Source organism: Xiphophorus couchianus, chromosome 6 (assembly GCF_001444195.1).
Source record: "Xiphophorus couchianus chromosome 6, X_couchianus-1.0, whole genome shotgun sequence".
NCBI lineage: Eukaryota > Metazoa > Chordata > Actinopteri > Cyprinodontiformes > Poeciliidae > Xiphophorus > Xiphophorus couchianus.
The window spans coordinates 25044677-25061312 of record NC_040233.1 but is presented as its reverse complement, the minus strand read 5'-3'; the positions used below and the strand labels follow the sequence as shown (position 1 = coordinate 25061312).

The following is a 16636-nucleotide window of genomic DNA, read 5'->3' as shown; positions in this document are numbered from 1 at the left end:
TAACCCTGCAACCCTGCAATTATAATCAAACTAAATATTTTTCTACAATCAAGAATTTTAACTGTTTTCACAACAAAATGTGAAATGAAACAATGCTGTCTCACAAACAGCAACCAGATACAGAGCTGTTTCTTTCACCACCAGCTGTGTTTCCATTTGCCTTAAAATTTCACAAATTTGAATTATGCAAAAAAATTTGTTTAATGGAAACATGCCAATTTTGACAAGACTCATGTTTTTTGCTAAAAAAGTTTTTTGTGGTAGGATGAGGTGTTTGTTTGGGGGGGGGAGGCAGAACTACAACGTAAACTTTTTATTTCCATCACAAGTCATGGGATCAACAAGATGTTGCAGATAAAGTTTTATGTTGGTACATAGCAAAAACAGAAAATCTTACCAAGTGTTTGTCTAGTTTCTAGTGCAAATATCTCTGCACACTTGAAAGAGGACACAACAAACTTATAAGTAGCTTTTAAGCACGATGTAGGCGCTTGTCTTAAGTAAATATTTACTTAAGATTGATGATAAAGTAATTGTTTGATTGGCAGATTATTTCACTTATAACATTGGAAAAATGTGTTATTATAACTGAAATTATCTGCCAAAGGAACTAATACTTTTTCATTAATTTTATGAAATTCTTGACTTAAACAAGCTGACATATCTTGCTGACAAAATACTTGTAAGTTAGTTTTACCTTATTTCAAGTGTATTAAAATATTTGCATTAGAAACAAGACAAAAAACACTATAAGATTTTCTGTTTTTGCAGTGCACAACTCTACTTTGTGTTTATTTTTTTTTTTTGAATTTTCAGGCAAAAGAATCCTCTTTAAAGCCCACATCATTAAAGAGACACTATGGCTGAGTGATTGAGAATTAAACCCATCCATTAAAATCACAGTACAAAGGCAGAAGACGGTTCTGAAGATACTTTTTTCTAACTACTTCCTCTCTGCCTTCACGTTTCTCTTTTAGTTTTCTGTTTTCTTTGATTATTATTAGTCTTTGTTGTCTCCTTGATAACAAGCGGTAATTCGTCTTTTTAATCTCCAGATATACCATCTTCCGATCTGCTTTTTATCTATTATCCTGTCTCCCTCTTACATTACTTTGTATTTGGGTCTCTTGGTTGAATGATTTTTATATTTCTGATCCTCATTATTTCAGTTTCTGCCTTTCTCTTTGTTTTACTTTGGAAACCCTTCATCCACGGATCAGAAGTCTTGGTTTCAGACTTTGTAATTTCGTTCATCTGATTTGTACATTGGCCTGGAGCTCAGTCATGCTCCACTTTGCTGCGCTAACGACAACTCATTCTCCTTCAGAGAAGATATACTTTACTTTAAAAAGCAACAGTACGACCTAATACAACATTTATTTTAAAACATACAAACCACAGTTTTTAAAAAGTAAATCTTTTGTTATTCAAGACACTGGTCATAAAGGTCACTGTTATCATCTACATGAGTTGTTAAGTTTTCTGAAATAATAGGTTACAAATAAATTAACAATTATGATCCTCTTAGGGATGATTTTTGTGTTTTTTGTTATGGTAAAGTTCATTGATATATCAGCCTGGTGTGTTACGTTTACCCATAAACACTCACAATTCATATCAATTTTATTCATTTTATTTTAATCAAGCTAGAAAAACAAATTAATGCTGATATGCATCTGAAATTTATCTTTGCCAAATTTTCAACACTAATATTCACGTCCTCTGCTGTGGCCAATAATTATGATGATCTATTTATTTATTTACTTTTTGATAAGTGATGTAATAAAATCCCAAATGGCTTACCATTCTCATTGCACACACAACATTTTCCTTTCCAGTGTTTGATAATTAAGGTTGGAGGTGATTAAAATGGCTATATCAGAGTATGAGGGATAATGCTGCAGCATAATCAGACCTCCTGCTCGGCCTTATGAAATTTATGGTGGGATGTGATTTACAGTTACTTCACTGAAAGTATTTAGGAGAACTTTCAGGAATCAATTAAACAGCCAATCCGACCTCCTGCAACTTTAATAAAACATCCCAAGGTTATTAGTTTCTATTCATTTATAAATATGCTTTTTAGTGAACGTTATGCTGAGTAAGTTGGGACAGTTTTACAGCCAGGAAGTAATTAATTTTATTTAGCATCTTAATTCTTTTAGTTCCTCCCCACATTGAGACACAGTGGACAAAACTGATGATATAAAACAGACACCAATGTTTCATCTTTTCATGTCTGGTTGCCGACTCTTTCTCAATATTCAATATTTACGATCCCATCAGCAAGGAGCTCATTGATTACAGTGACCTCTATTACAATTCATATCACAGTCTGGTGCAAGGACTCATTTGCTTGGAGCAATATTTGGCTTTTATATTCTGAACCTCAATTTTTTAAATTCAAAGCACTCCATTATTGGAGTATAAGGACAATTGTAGATACAAAAAAAGAGTAGTACATTTCCAGCAAAAAATCTGAGATTTTCAGATTAATCTCAGAAATTTTACAGGAAAAAAATCAGAAATTTTCCAAAAGTCAAAATTTTTAAACTTTTGAAACTCAGAAATTTCCATTTTTTTTCTTACAAAATTTTGGAAAGATTTCCCAGAGTTTTTCTAGAACGTTTTTCACTTTTCAAACTCAGAAATTTCAACATTTTTTTTCTTTCCTAGATCATTTCTGAGATTAATCTCAATTTTTTTTCTTGGCAAATTTTTGACTGTTGGAACTCAGAAATGTTCTTGTTTTTTCTAAAAAGAAATTCCGAAATCACAATTTCAGATTTCTTTTGGAGGAAATTTACTACTATTTTTTTCTACCTACAATAGCCCTGATATGCTTGTCATAACATAATGCATATACATAATCCTTGATTTTTTTTTTTGTCACAATACCACAAAATATATTCAGTGCATTTTATTTAGATTTTCTGTAATGGACCAATGCAATTGTGTGTATAAGAGTGGAAAGAAAGTGATTTTCAAAATGTTTTGTCATGCACCTATTGGTGAATGGAGTCCATTTTTGTGTAAATCAATATTTGCATAAATAAATACAATTGTTCGCCGATTATTCAATCCGTTTTCTGAAACATCACTGTCAGTCCTTGTGATGGCAGCGTCAAAAAACATTCATATCCACAATCCCAAAAAACCTGATTCAGGGGCTAAAATATGGACAGATAACACATAAGAAGAAAACTTGTGACAGTTTCAGTGCAAAGCTTCCCAATTTTGCATGTTAATAATATATTTAGCTAATTGGACTGACTTTTACTGCCTTCAATCATCACATTAACGCATAATTTCAGTTGCAGAATCTCACAGAGTTTGTTAGTAACATTTTGATGAAGAAAATTCTTGAAAGTGTATGTTAATCATAGTCGATATTGTAATCACACATATTTATCCTCATCATTTTCCTTTCAATTCATGGTTATGCACTACTTTATTGCAACTGTGATATATGCATATATATATATATATATATATAAAGCGTACTGAAATTGAAATAGTGCGAGGGTTTTTTTTTTGCAAACTGTACATTTATTGATGCCTAAAATAAATGACCCTTTGTTTCAACTTGCAAAATGTTCAGTAATGGGTGGGTGGAGCTGCAGACTGTGATATGGAAGAGCAAAGACAGAAACTACTTCATAAATGAATATCAATTCATTCTCCTTGTTTGCACTCTCATATTGATTCTCATTTTTACTTTTTCTTTTCAATTATTCAAGTTGTAATGAAATTTTCCCTCTGGAGAGATTCTATCATGCAGTCATCTTCCTGGTCTCACTACTTCATACAAACTAATAACTGTTCCATTGTTCCATTAATCAATGCAAGTCAAGAAATCTAATTTGCTTCCATGTTGTGCTGTCGTCTTTTATTGACTGCTGCTTCTTTTTGTTTTTAATATACTAAAACTTTCACAGCATTTTTCCCCATGTAAGTGAAGTTGCATTTTTTTACTTTAAACTTTTAGTGAAATACTTTGCACTGCAAACAACACAAAGTCTTACAAAGTACTTTAGTCCAGTTTCTAGTCTAAATAGCTTACTACAATTGAAATAAGACAAAATTAACTTACAAGGAACTTTTCAACAAGATATGTGAGCTTGTTTTAAGTCAGTTATTCCTTAATATTGATGTAAACGTACTTGCTAGATTGGCAGATTTTTCACTTATAGCAAGACATTTTTCCATGTTATAAATAGTGGAATTAGAACTCTTTTAATCGAGTACTATTTTACTTGTAACAAAGGAATTATTTACATGAACCAAGTAACCAAGTGAGTTTTGTCTTATTTAAAAAAAATACTTAGTAAGATTTTGTGTTTTTGCAGTGTAAACTCACAAAATATTAAAACATGTTCCTCTGTTTTTTTACCAAACTTTACATTTTCTTTCTGAAGTTAAAATTGATGTTGCCTTGCTAATATCTTATGCATTTTTAATGCTATATTGTATTCAGTTCTTTCTACTCTTCCGTCTTACAGCAGAAACAAGTTTTTTTTTCTCTCAGTTCTTTGGGGATTCTGGAATGCATTCACTAATTCGGGTCTGCTGGTGCTCATTTATGATTAATGATGCGTTCCCTCTGTAGTCTTTCAAATTAGGCTTCATAACATATTTGGCTTCTGTTTTTCGCTGCTGGTATATAGATGTTGACAGGAGTCTCCAGCGAATTTGGAGAAGGTGACCTCGCCGTGATCCCCCCCCCAGTAGTCTGAACTGAATGAAAACATTCAGAGCAGAAAAGAAACTTTTACTCTATTGAAAACTTAATAACTTACATTTTTTTGTCTATGTAATTTTAGGTAGGACTTTATCTGCTGAACCTCAACGTCTTGCAGCTCTTGGAAGCCTTTTGGATGATCAGCATTGGCACCATGTGGCAGTGGAGCTACACGGCCTTCACCTCAACCTCACAGTGGATAAACACACACTGAGGGTTAAAATCCCGCCACAGTTCCACCACCTCGACATACAAGAGGTTTGATGAACTGAAAAGCTGCCTCAGCTTACAGCATAAATCCACGGTTCTGCGTTGCTAATAATCTGTGTTTGGGATCACAGCTGAGCGTGGGGGCAGTTCAGGCTCTCGGGTCTCACAAGCCATTTCACTCCAAGAGGAACTTCCATGGCTGCCTGGAAAATCTGCTGTTCAACGGTCTCAACCTGATCGAACTCGCTAAAGTCAAGGACCACAAAGTTTCTCTAGTGGTAAGTTTAATCAACCACCCCGACTTACTCCTCTGCTAGGAGTATCTATTCAGACTTTTTTTTAAAAAATAGATCTGTGGCTACGTTCACACAGCAGGTCTTGAGGGTCAATTCGATAAATTTTTTTCTGAAATCTTATGTTGTTGTTTACGGGTCGTTCATGCTACCAATCAAACCCGACTGTAATGACCTTGTGTGTGAAAATGTATGTTTATATTTTTTTGTAGCTGGGGTTAATTTTGGTACCTGCTCACATTTTGTAGCTTCATCTTGAGATGAAGATGGTTCTTTATAAATAAAATGGTAAAGAAACAAAAACATTAACAGCAGAAAGAGAAACTCGACATTTAAAGTGTCCTAATAGTGTTTTTCCCGTTTAATTTTCTTCTTGTATCAGAGCCTTTAATGTTTCTACAGACATTAAAGGAGCCATCGCTCTTAGGAGAAAGTGTGAGGAACTCCTGCTGGGGATATTAAAAGCAAATTCAGACTGTGGACGAACATGTTCAGACTCTTGAAGTCAGGTGTTGTAATGAGGCTCTAACTCTGAAAGGGACTGTCAGCAAACTTACGGCCACTTCCGCTGCAGAAAACTACAAAGTGCTTTTTAACGTTCTGCGGAGGACGCCTAATAAGAAAAGAGGTGGAGGAGATATCTTGTCATTTCCCAGGGTTTTTAAGGTAACATTTTCATGAGGCAATGAAGCCTACTGAGACTTGAATCATTTCACGTCATTTTAAGTGCACCACAAAGAGTTTTTACATGTCATCTGTGCTTCCATTGCATTGTAAAAGCAACTGGGGATAAAATTTCCCGTATATCTGGCACTGTTATAGTTTACTGCTGCAGCCTGAGCAATGGACAGTTTCATCATCACTACTGAAAACAACAATCTGATGATGCAGGGTGCTCTCTTTTTTCTGTTTTTGATTTTTTTAATCTCTTTTACCATTGCGTGAGGTGACTTTGGTATTTTTAAGTATTCGTTTCTAATCTTATCCCAAGCTTTGCTGTTATCAATATGGAAATACAGTTGTCCTCCTAAAGGAGACTCGCTGATGAGATCACCGTGACAGAGGCCACATCAACGCGCCCTCTGCAGCTGATTAATATTCATGTTTTCTAATGCTTTATCTCTCCAGTAATCATTTAGTTCACTCTAAGTTTTTTTTTTCTTTTTTGTTTTTCAAGGGCAATGTGACCTTTTCCTGTGCCGAGCCAGTTCCTGTTGCCGTGACGTTTCCCGGCCTCCAGAGCTTCCTCCAGTTGCCATGGACAACGCCATCGTCTTCGGGGAGCGTGTCGATTGGGTTTCAGTTTCGGACCTGGAACAAGGCGGGGCTTCTGCTCAGCTTTGAGCTCCCTCAACAGGGAGGCGTGGCCTGGTTATTTCTGATTGAGGCGAAACTCCGCCTCCAGATCCAGAAAGGAGGACGGGTTCTGCTGGAGCTCAGTGCAGGTCAGCTAAACACCACTTCTAGACTACAATTTAATCAGTAGTCTATTGTCATAAGAAACCATAAACAAGTAGCAAAGTTTGGTCACAGTTATATATCTGCATATGTTTCAGGATGTTGTGCATCCCTTAAAACAATCGGAACGAGTGTAAACATAATTGTTTCCATTATATAGCCACTCCAGCAACACTTTATTTGAAGGGGAGTGCATAAGACTCACATAACACCTGTCATAAACATGAAGGAGTCTTCATGAATGTCTGTTTTAAGTGTTATCTGGTAAATAATTACCCTTAATGTAAAGTTGCACTAAACGTTGCATTAAAAATCCATTAAATGTGTCAATTTTACTTACACTTTTAATGCAAAATTTAATTAAAACCTGCATGAAAAGTGTCAATTTTGCATTAAAATTTCATTATTTACCAAATGACACTTCATGACAACAGTGATAAACATTCATGCAGACTCCTTCATGCTTATGACACTGTCATGTCAGTTATGCAAACCCCTTCAAATAAAGTCTTACCACGATTCCAAGATAAACTGTCTCATGATTCAACTTACCCCAAAGCTACCATTTCAACTTTGTTTGTACCCACACCTAAAATGCTACACTTTTATCTTCGGTTTATGTTGCAGCTCATACATAGCATGATTGATATATAAAACAAATTAAAAAATATATAATATTGTCTACACATAATTGCTATAAAACTTATGATGGAATAAATTTACTTTGAAAAGTGAAAACTGTAAAAATCGAAGCACTTTCCCCATTAGTTTCTTACATTTAGAAACTTTGTTTAATGAGGCCTTCCTCCTAACTATTTGGCCACAAGATCAATGTTTTTTACTGATTCCTAGCATCAAGGGATGGCTCAACGTACCCCAATCTTCCCTAGGCTAAGGCTGGGCGATAAATTGATTTCATGGAGTAATCAAATTGTCTGTTTTCAAACATTTCATTTGTGGAGATTCTGGATTTTTTTCTCTAATTCAGTCCAATTTCCATTGATCCACCCCAGAATGGCCATCTTGTTAGACAAGCATGTTTTACAGAACCTTTTTTTTTTTTTTTTCAACTTTGATATCAGGTCAATATATTTTATTTATTAAGTTCTCATGTTAAACATAAATAAATTAAGTTTGACAAACTTAATTTCACTACAAGTAACAAATTAACTCAATATTTTTACAGTTGGGACTCCATTCTCTTTGTATGTTGTTTCTTCAACATTAGCGCCTGGAACAATTCATACATAAGCGTGATTAACAGCGCGAAGACCCGCCTCCTGGATCTGATTGGTTGTTTTTGACCGGGAGTGATGCATTTCTGCAAACTGCAATAGTAGCAATGCCAAGAGCTAGATTTTTTTATATCTCATATGACATAGTCTGAATAAATATGTAAAAAGCATTTTTTTTTTTGTAAAAGTTATATAGTGCAACTTTAAAGGAGATTTTAAAAAGATGTAGCACACCAACAAATATGCATATTGTTGTTGCGCAACACCCCCCCCCTCCTTTCTGTCTCTACTCTCTCACTCTCGTACTTCCTCTTCTGAGAGGGGAGATGTGCTACCAGCTCTCCGTCTAACGGGTCCGTTGAGTTTCCTAAATCTGCTGGGATTTACCCTGTCCAGAACTGAAGTAAACTCTGTTTAAGCTGGTTTCGAGAAACGATTCGCCTGGTTATCTGACGGCCTACATCCAGGTGTCCCACCCTTCTTCCCCCTGTGAATTAGCCAGACTGAGCAGCCTACAGCCAACTAGTTTCACAGAGCACACCTGTTAACGGTCGCTCGTTCTCTATTTTGCAACTTGCATTTGTTATTGAACCAGGTAGGTTTTAGTGACTCGGTCGAGTCCCAAGGATGAGGTTTTAAATATGGGCTACCAGCAACCTAAAAACATTTTCCACCTCTTCCTCTCCAGAATCAAACATCACAGCTATTTTACAACCATCAAAGAACTTTAAGGTGACTCATTAACTGAATGTCCACAACATCTTTAGATTTTCTTTATGCTAAATATTTTATTAGTAAGGCATTTTTGCAAGGGTCAGTACAGCTTAATTCAGTAGCAGAAATAATCAAATAAGTAAAATCAATCATCTAGTCTATCTTTCCCTACTGCTGACACTGAGAACTAAAAAAGGGAACCTTTGAGAGAGACGGACGGAGTTTGGCGTTTCGAACCCCAGACCTGGCACGATGATGAAGAAGGTGTTGCAACAGGAGGAAGATGTTGATCGGCGAAGGCCAGGATCTCCGCAGGTCCGATGAGCTTCTTCTCCGCATGGATGCTGAGGTCACACAGGACTTGGTGCTGGCAGGAAAAAAGGCACTAGTTCTTCTTCCTTGTCTTTGTCTTCATCTTTGTCTTTGGGGTCAGAACCCAGCCGATGAGAGAAGTGCGATTCGAAGCCACAGATTGTGGGCCAGACGGGTTGGTCTCCATGTGCAGGACAGTCTCCGGCTCCGTGGCCCCGGCTCTTCTTCAGCTGCAGAGTTCTTTGTCCATCTCGATCTTGGCTCGAAGCTGCCCGGAGGATCCAACGAACGGTTCCTCTTTTGCACTCACCTTATATAGGGTTCATCCACCCCCCTGGTGCGCCTGCTGTCTGCTTAGACAGATGATCTCATATCCATCACTGTCTTACAGACATTTCCTGATGTCTGTGCCAATGTCTCAGGGTTGCTCAACCTCCTGTGTCCCTTGCCTGCACAACCTTTCACCTACCATCTACCTCCAACATATCAGTGATGTTTAATTGCAGTTTTATAACCTTTTACACCATTTCAAGTTCAATGTCAAAATCACATTTATATCACATTTATTTTCTTTAGCTTCTCTGATTTAGCATTCATTTATAATTTTATAACTATAACTTATTAATTATATTTATTATAATCTTAATGTGAGTTATTACAGATGTTTTTCTGAAAAGAAACCAAGAATAATCCATGATTCTAATTATATAATACCAAAGTTACAGTTACTTGTTTTTCTTGTAAGTGTTCTCACAAATGTAAGTGTAAGTATTATTACAATTAAACCAATATTAATATAAGTATTTTACTTTGAATCTTATCCAATTACTAATAATGTTTAGATTTCATTCTTTAAAACTTTCATGCTTTAAACTAAGAAGTAGTCTCAGCTATTTTTATAAATCTGCAGGCTAGAAACTTCCTCTTTTTCCAGGAAACCTGCTTTTCCTGTTTAATGACTCTCTCTGACTGACTATGATTTCTTATGATTAGATAGAAAAAAGTAGAATTAAAGCAAAGTTTGCATGAGACAAAAACAACACACACAACTAGATTTATTTTATTGACACTTAAGTCTACTGTTGGGCCTTGATGTCACTTGAGTGATTCATTTTAAAGATAACTTTATTTATTATTACTGTTAAACTAACTTTATTGACACTTAAGTCTACTGTTGGGCCTTGATGTCACTTGAGTGATTCATTTTAAAGATAACTTTATTTATTATTACTGTTAAACTAAAATCTCCAGCATGGGGAAGTGGGATGAGCTCGGATTTTCTTGACAATATTGACAATGTTGCTGTTGCATTATAATCTGAACATATGTTTTTTACTGATTGCTGGTAGTTGATCACATGGTGACCCTGAAATATGAAGTTAGTCTGAGTAGCACAAAAACTGTTAAAAACCTTTCAAGCAACTGATTTTTCTCTTCCTCACGTCATCTTGTCCCTAAACTCGGCGCCAGCGCTTCTTTTTGACTGCATGACAAATGGGTTTTGTCCCTCAGAAACCTGCCCAATTTACAAGGCTGCATACTTTTGCCCCCATTGGGATCTTCAGAGGTGACTGACCTCTGGCAGGGGCCTTAGCACAGCATTTATTTACTTTTGCTTGTAGAGTGGGATTGTTTAGCTGTTTTGTGAGATCCCATATGTTGCAGCCAGAACAATGGATAAAAGTCAAGCGCACAGCAGCCGTGTTGCAAAGTGTTGCTTTAATATGCTACTTTATTTACTTTATTTAGTCTGCTGTAAATGTGATTAGGTTGTATCCTTTCATTACTATCCAGTGTGAAGGACCCCTACCTAGGGATGGTCTTTTATCATACAGTCTATCATTTATCATGAAATTTTATTTTATCATGATAAGAATTTTGATTTGTGGTTGTCATAATAGATTTCAGTTACTGATGGTACATTAAAATTCAATTAAATTCCTTTTAACCATATCAAATGTTATTAAAGCAATTTAAGAGCGGCTAGGTAAGAAACAACTTTCCAAATGCAAACACATTTCACCCACCGGTTATACACAAAAAAAATAAACTTCTGAGAGCCACTACTATTTAGTTACTCTATGTAAATGTATATGGATTTGTTGTAATATCATTTACCGTTTGGGGAAGAATGTACATACAAAATCTATATACAATTTTACCTTATTAGCAACGACAATAGCTTTATGAATAAATATTAGATTACACATGTTGTTTGGTCCCTGGAAGAGGACGCTGTGCACAATACCCCAAGATGTTGAAATTATGTTGCCAAATCGTTGCCAGAGGAAAAAAATTGACAAAGGACATAATGAGATATTGATGCACTTCAACAACAAACAGATACTGAGGGCTGATGAAGCTCTGCGTGGGTTTGGAACAAGTCAATCACTGAAAGAGTGCAACTAACCTGCTGCTGCTGTTTCTGCTGTCAATATGTATGAATGTGCCTTGAAATACTTTCTTAATTATGAGACATGATTTCCAAAAAGCTGGTGATAGGCTTGCACTGTAAAAACTCTAAATCCCACAGAGTGTTTTTGACAAGTTTCTAGTGTACATATCTTAATACATTTGAAATGAGACAAAACAAACTCGCAAGTAATTTTTCAGCAAGATATAGGACCTTATTTTAAGTAAATTATTTTAAGTATAATTATAAAAGGACATTTTCCCCATGTTTGAAATAATCTGCCAGTGGAACTGATTTAAATCAACATTAAGGGTTTACTGACTTAAGAAAGGTCATATTTCATGCTGAAAAGTTCATTTTGTCTTATTTTAAATGAACTAAGGTATTTGCACTAGAAACTAGGCAAAAATACCTTGTAAGATTTTATGTCTTTGCAGTATGGATTAGTTACCACACTGCAAAAAAACTAAATCATACCAAGTTTTTTTCTAGTTTCTAGTGCAAATATTGTAGCACTTTTAAAATAAGACAAAACTAATGTATAAATAACTTTTTAGCAAGATATGAGAGCTTGTTTTAAGTAAAATAAAATCATTAAAATTGATGAAAAGATTTTTGTTCCACTGGCAGATTATTTCACTTGTAACATGGGAAAAAAATTATTGTTATAAAGTGATATAATCTGCCGATGGAACTAATTTTTTTCATCAATATTAAGGAATTAAAAGCTCCTGTATCTTGCTGAAAAGTTACTTGTAGGTTAATTTTGTCTTATTTCAAGATGTTTGTCCTAGAAACTAGACCAAAAAGACTTGCCAGATTTGATGTTTTTGCAGTGTAATAAAGGATTTTAAATGGGAATCTGTCTTTAAGGTTCTGCACTCAGTGACGGCCAGTGGCATTCAGTGGCACTGACCTCCGGTCGAAGTCATCTGAGTGTCTGTGTGGATAAAGATGAAGGCGGCAGCGCTCAGGCCAGCCTGTCATTTCCTGTCGCAGTAGAAAGTCACGTCTTCTTCGGTGGTAAGAGCTGAAACAGATCTTAACTGAGCAGATCAGTCTAAATTAAACTTCAGCATCATAACTGTCTTGTCTTCTCCTCAGGTTGTCCTGCTGGAGATGCTCCAGGATGTAGAAATCACTTCAGTTCCTTCCAGGGCTGCATGCGTTTACTCAGTCTGGACGGCAGCATTATGGACCTGATCGCGGTGCAACAGCTGGGAAATTACAGCAACCTGCAGATTGACATGTGTGGAATAATTGACAGGTTTGTAGTTTAAACAATGTTGATTACTCTGACATGACACAAAAAGTGTGACACCTAAAAAAAAGCTTTATTTGAACCTTTAAGATGCAGTTTTTATACATAAGTCAGAAAACAAATCTATCCTTCCACTTCTTTCTTTCTTAATTTCCCCCTTCCTTCCTTCTTTGCTTTGATTTCCTTCCATCCTTCTTTCCATTTCCATCCATCCATCCATTCATGTTCTCCTTTGTCCCTTCCTTAGCTCTGTCCTTCCTTCCTCAAATTCAGCATTTTACATTTTTAAGATATTTTATTGTTGGATCTGTAAGTGAAATCTCATCAAAGATATGCAGCCCCAAGACTTTTCTCTGATCATTCATAATCCACAGTGTTCAGGCGACTGTGGTCACATGTTTGTAGTCAACAAATAATTAGGTTATGCAAATTCTACTTTCTGAATTTTTTGTATTTACCTCAGGATAATATTTTGCATTTACAGTTATTACCAAGTGACAAAATGAAAGTATCATATTTTATGACTGTTCAGAATTATCTCGAATCTCAGAGGTTAGAAAGATGCAGAAATGCGAAGGAAAGCTAATCGTTTTTCTGTTTTGGCTTTACACCAAACAGCGGCACGATTAATGAGACAATTGCAGCAATTATAAACCCGATTTTAGAGCCTGAGAGGAAACAAGACAGTCACTAAAAAAACCCAAACACACACTCAGCTGCTCTCCACATAAACAACCACAGGATGTGAACATGGACTCAGACACTAGTATCCACAAATCCTTGGCAGATAGGGAGAAACTGCTTGAATGATTTTAATTAAATGTCTCTCAGGTTTTGCATCACAATTCATCAGACTACAGCTCCTCCACAGATCTGACTTTTCAGTTGGAACAAAGAGAAAAAAAAGAATCTGTTTTCCTGTAAAAACAGAAAAATATACAGTGTGCTCCCTCTGTGTTACCCTGCTGATTTGATATGAGCCACCTGGGACAATTTCTGCAGGAATGTCAGGTGGAAAATGAACTCAGCAACACTGTTTCAGCATGGTACCTTATATTCCTCAGCAGGTTATTACTGTATTTTCTGCAGGGGGAGGGCTGAGGCAGGTTAGTGCTGCTGCAACCAGCAAAGAGTATTATTAGACAAACAGTCCATTAACAGCACAAATTGAATGCAATCCAAAGGGAGCTCTGCGTCACCTCTGTACCCCACAACTCCACACATTTAGCTTTTTCTACCTTAACAAACACAGGTCTGTTCAAAACATCAGAACAAAAAAGAACATTTCTTCAGAAGTCCATCATAAAAGGATTCAGCACTACACAGAAAGCGGTATTTTTTTTAAACTGAACTGTAGATTTGTTCGACTATTTTTATGCCAACTTAAATATTTTATGGTCACAGGAAAGACTTGTGCACGTTTGCGGTGCTCAACAAGCAAAAGGCAGAGAGTTAAATAATTGAGATCAATAAGAAAAGTGATCAAAACAAAAGTCTGCTGCTGCTAATCAGACGCACCTGACTCTCTGATCATCATCAGTAGCTGCGTTTTCATTGCAAATGTGCGCAAAATTTGGCCGTATTCCGCAAATTATGAAAAAAACAATTTCGGTGTTTTCATTAAAATCACGTGACTGTGTTTCTTCTTCTTCTTTAGATTTTAACGGTACCTTGCATCCACTGTTGGACTACTGCCATCTCTTGGATTTTATTACTCATTGCCTTTTGTCAATTTCTCCTAATGAGACCAGTATTTTTCAAAAAACCGAGATATATTTCCTTTTCCTTTATTTCTATGAAGCAACCACACTTTCAAATTTCAGTTCCTTATTAAAACCTATTTCCATATTCAATATTTGAATAAGTTTATTCACGCAATAAGTCTTTAAAAAAAAAACATCATCCTCCAATAACTTCCTGTCATCTTCTTCTTCGTTGTTTTTACCGGCGTCAACATCCGGTTGTTAATCGTGTTAAACAAAAGTGTTTTCATCGCGGTTTTGCGAAATAAATCAATTTTGAGTGGGCAAACATCTGATAAACCCCAAACTCAGACTAATTACAGGCATCAGCGGACTAAAGAAATGTTAAAATCGTGAAGAATCTTTCCGTATTTGTGTTTTAGGTGCTCTCCGAGTCGCTGTGAACATGGCGGCTACTGCAGTCAGACCTGGACCGTCTTCCACTGCAACTGCTCCGACAGCGGCTACAGCGGCGCCACCTGCCACAGCTGTGAGTCAGAGAGATTGCAGCATTATTCCTACGAATAAACCGTAAAAGTTTATTTTTAAACTTACATGGTGTGTTTTTAGACTTTAGACTTTTACACTTTATCTGACGTTTTAAAAATTATTTTTTTAATCTCGGTTCCTTTTAATTATTCGCTTTCTGTTTTTACAACTCTGTTTTGCTTGTTGTTTGGTTAAAATAATGTATTCGCTGTGTATCATTTCTGAAATATTGTACTCTAAGTTTCAATTAGTTTAACTGTATAAATATTGCACTACAAAAACAAAATAAGTTTCTAATGCAATTATCTTAGTACACTTGAATAAGACAAATCTAAGTTACAGGTAACCTTTAGTAAGATATAGGAGCTGAAGTGAATAATTCATTAATATTTACAAAACAGTTCTTGTTACATTGGCAGATTATTTCACTTATAAGAACAAATATTTTCCATGTTATAAGTTAAATAATCAGCCAATGGAATTAGTACTTTTTCATCAATGTTAATGAATTATTGACCTAAAACAAGGTCCTAAATCTAGCTGAAAAATTAGTTTTTTCAAGTGTACTAAGATATTTGCACTAGAAATTAGACTAAAAATACTTGGTAGGATTTTGTGTTTTTGCAGTGCACAAAAAGTTTAAATGATCTCCGACCATTTATGATTTTTTTCCGGTCACATATCTTTCTCACTTTCCTTCCAGTTTTTAATAACGTGTTGCACAACTTTTAATCAAGTTTTAGTAGCTTCTGCAATTTCTTTAGAAGTTTTCTCAATGATTTGACCCATTTTAAATAAACAAACATCTTTTTAGGACCCTGGGATGTGTCTGTCTACATGTTTTTTAAAGAAGTCAGTTGGAGTTAAACAACTTGTTGCCTGCTGAAAGTTAATCTTTGATGTAGCAATTATCCGAAAGGAGGTTATTTGCAAACTCTAGTCAGAGACATTTCTTGTCCAGTGTGTTTCCATGTGAAGCAGCAATCATAATTTTTTCCAGCAGTGTTTGGTCTCCATCCCTGTCTCTGCTCCTTTAGGCGACTTCCTGACGATGTTCTCATTATTTTTCCTCCCAGCTGTGTATGAGGAGTCCTGTGAAGCGTACAAACACAGCGGCAACACGTCGGGATATTTTTACATTGACGTGGACGGCAGCGGACCCATCAAACCACAGCTGGTCTACTGCAACATGACAGGTATCACACACACACACACACACACACACACACACACACACACACCCCAACTCTCTATTAAGTCGTAACTTTGTTTTGAGTGCTTGGAATTTGCATAATTACAAATGATGATTCTTCACTCATCTCAGTCTGATTCACTTTATTTTCTACCTGCCTGCCTGAAATACTTTTTCTCCCCTGGTGCACGATCATCTTTATTATGATAGCATTGATGTTTCTTGTGCTTTTTTTAAATCTCCATTATAACATCATTCAGTCATCCATCCTACCAGCCTCTTACCTGCTTACATTATGATATAAACAGTGATAGGACAGTTGTTTCATAACATGCAGCAGTTTTGGTGAAACTCAAATTGTTGTAGCTTATATGTCTGGAGGGAATTGATCACAATCATGTATATTAACCTGACCGAGGGCAAAGACTTTATGTTAGGGATAAAATCTGTGAAAATTCTTGTCACTGTCTCGTCTTTAACAGGTTTTATGTTTCGATAAAACAAAAAGACGGAACATCTGGAATTATTTTACACTTAAAAACAAGGAGAAACATACAAAAACTTTGTGATTCTGTT

At 35.8% G+C, this 16636-nt stretch overlaps 1 protein-coding gene across 1 annotated transcript in view; it reads left to right on the top strand.

The window, feature by feature from the left end:
- LOC114146557 (contactin-associated protein-like 4) overlaps window positions 1-16636 on the top strand; it is a 111824-nt gene that overhangs the window by 48979 nt on the left and 46209 nt on the right. The window contains exons 6-12 of the mRNA XM_028020735.1: window positions 4824-4999; window positions 5083-5229; window positions 6422-6689; window positions 12250-12399; window positions 12481-12643; window positions 14763-14869; window positions 15945-16064. Coding sequence (XP_027876536.1) covers window positions 4824-4999; window positions 5083-5229; window positions 6422-6689; window positions 12250-12399; window positions 12481-12643; window positions 14763-14869; window positions 15945-16064 — 1131 coding nt within the window. The remainder of the gene's footprint in view (window positions 1-4823; window positions 5000-5082; window positions 5230-6421; window positions 6690-12249; window positions 12400-12480; window positions 12644-14762; window positions 14870-15944; window positions 16065-16636) is intronic.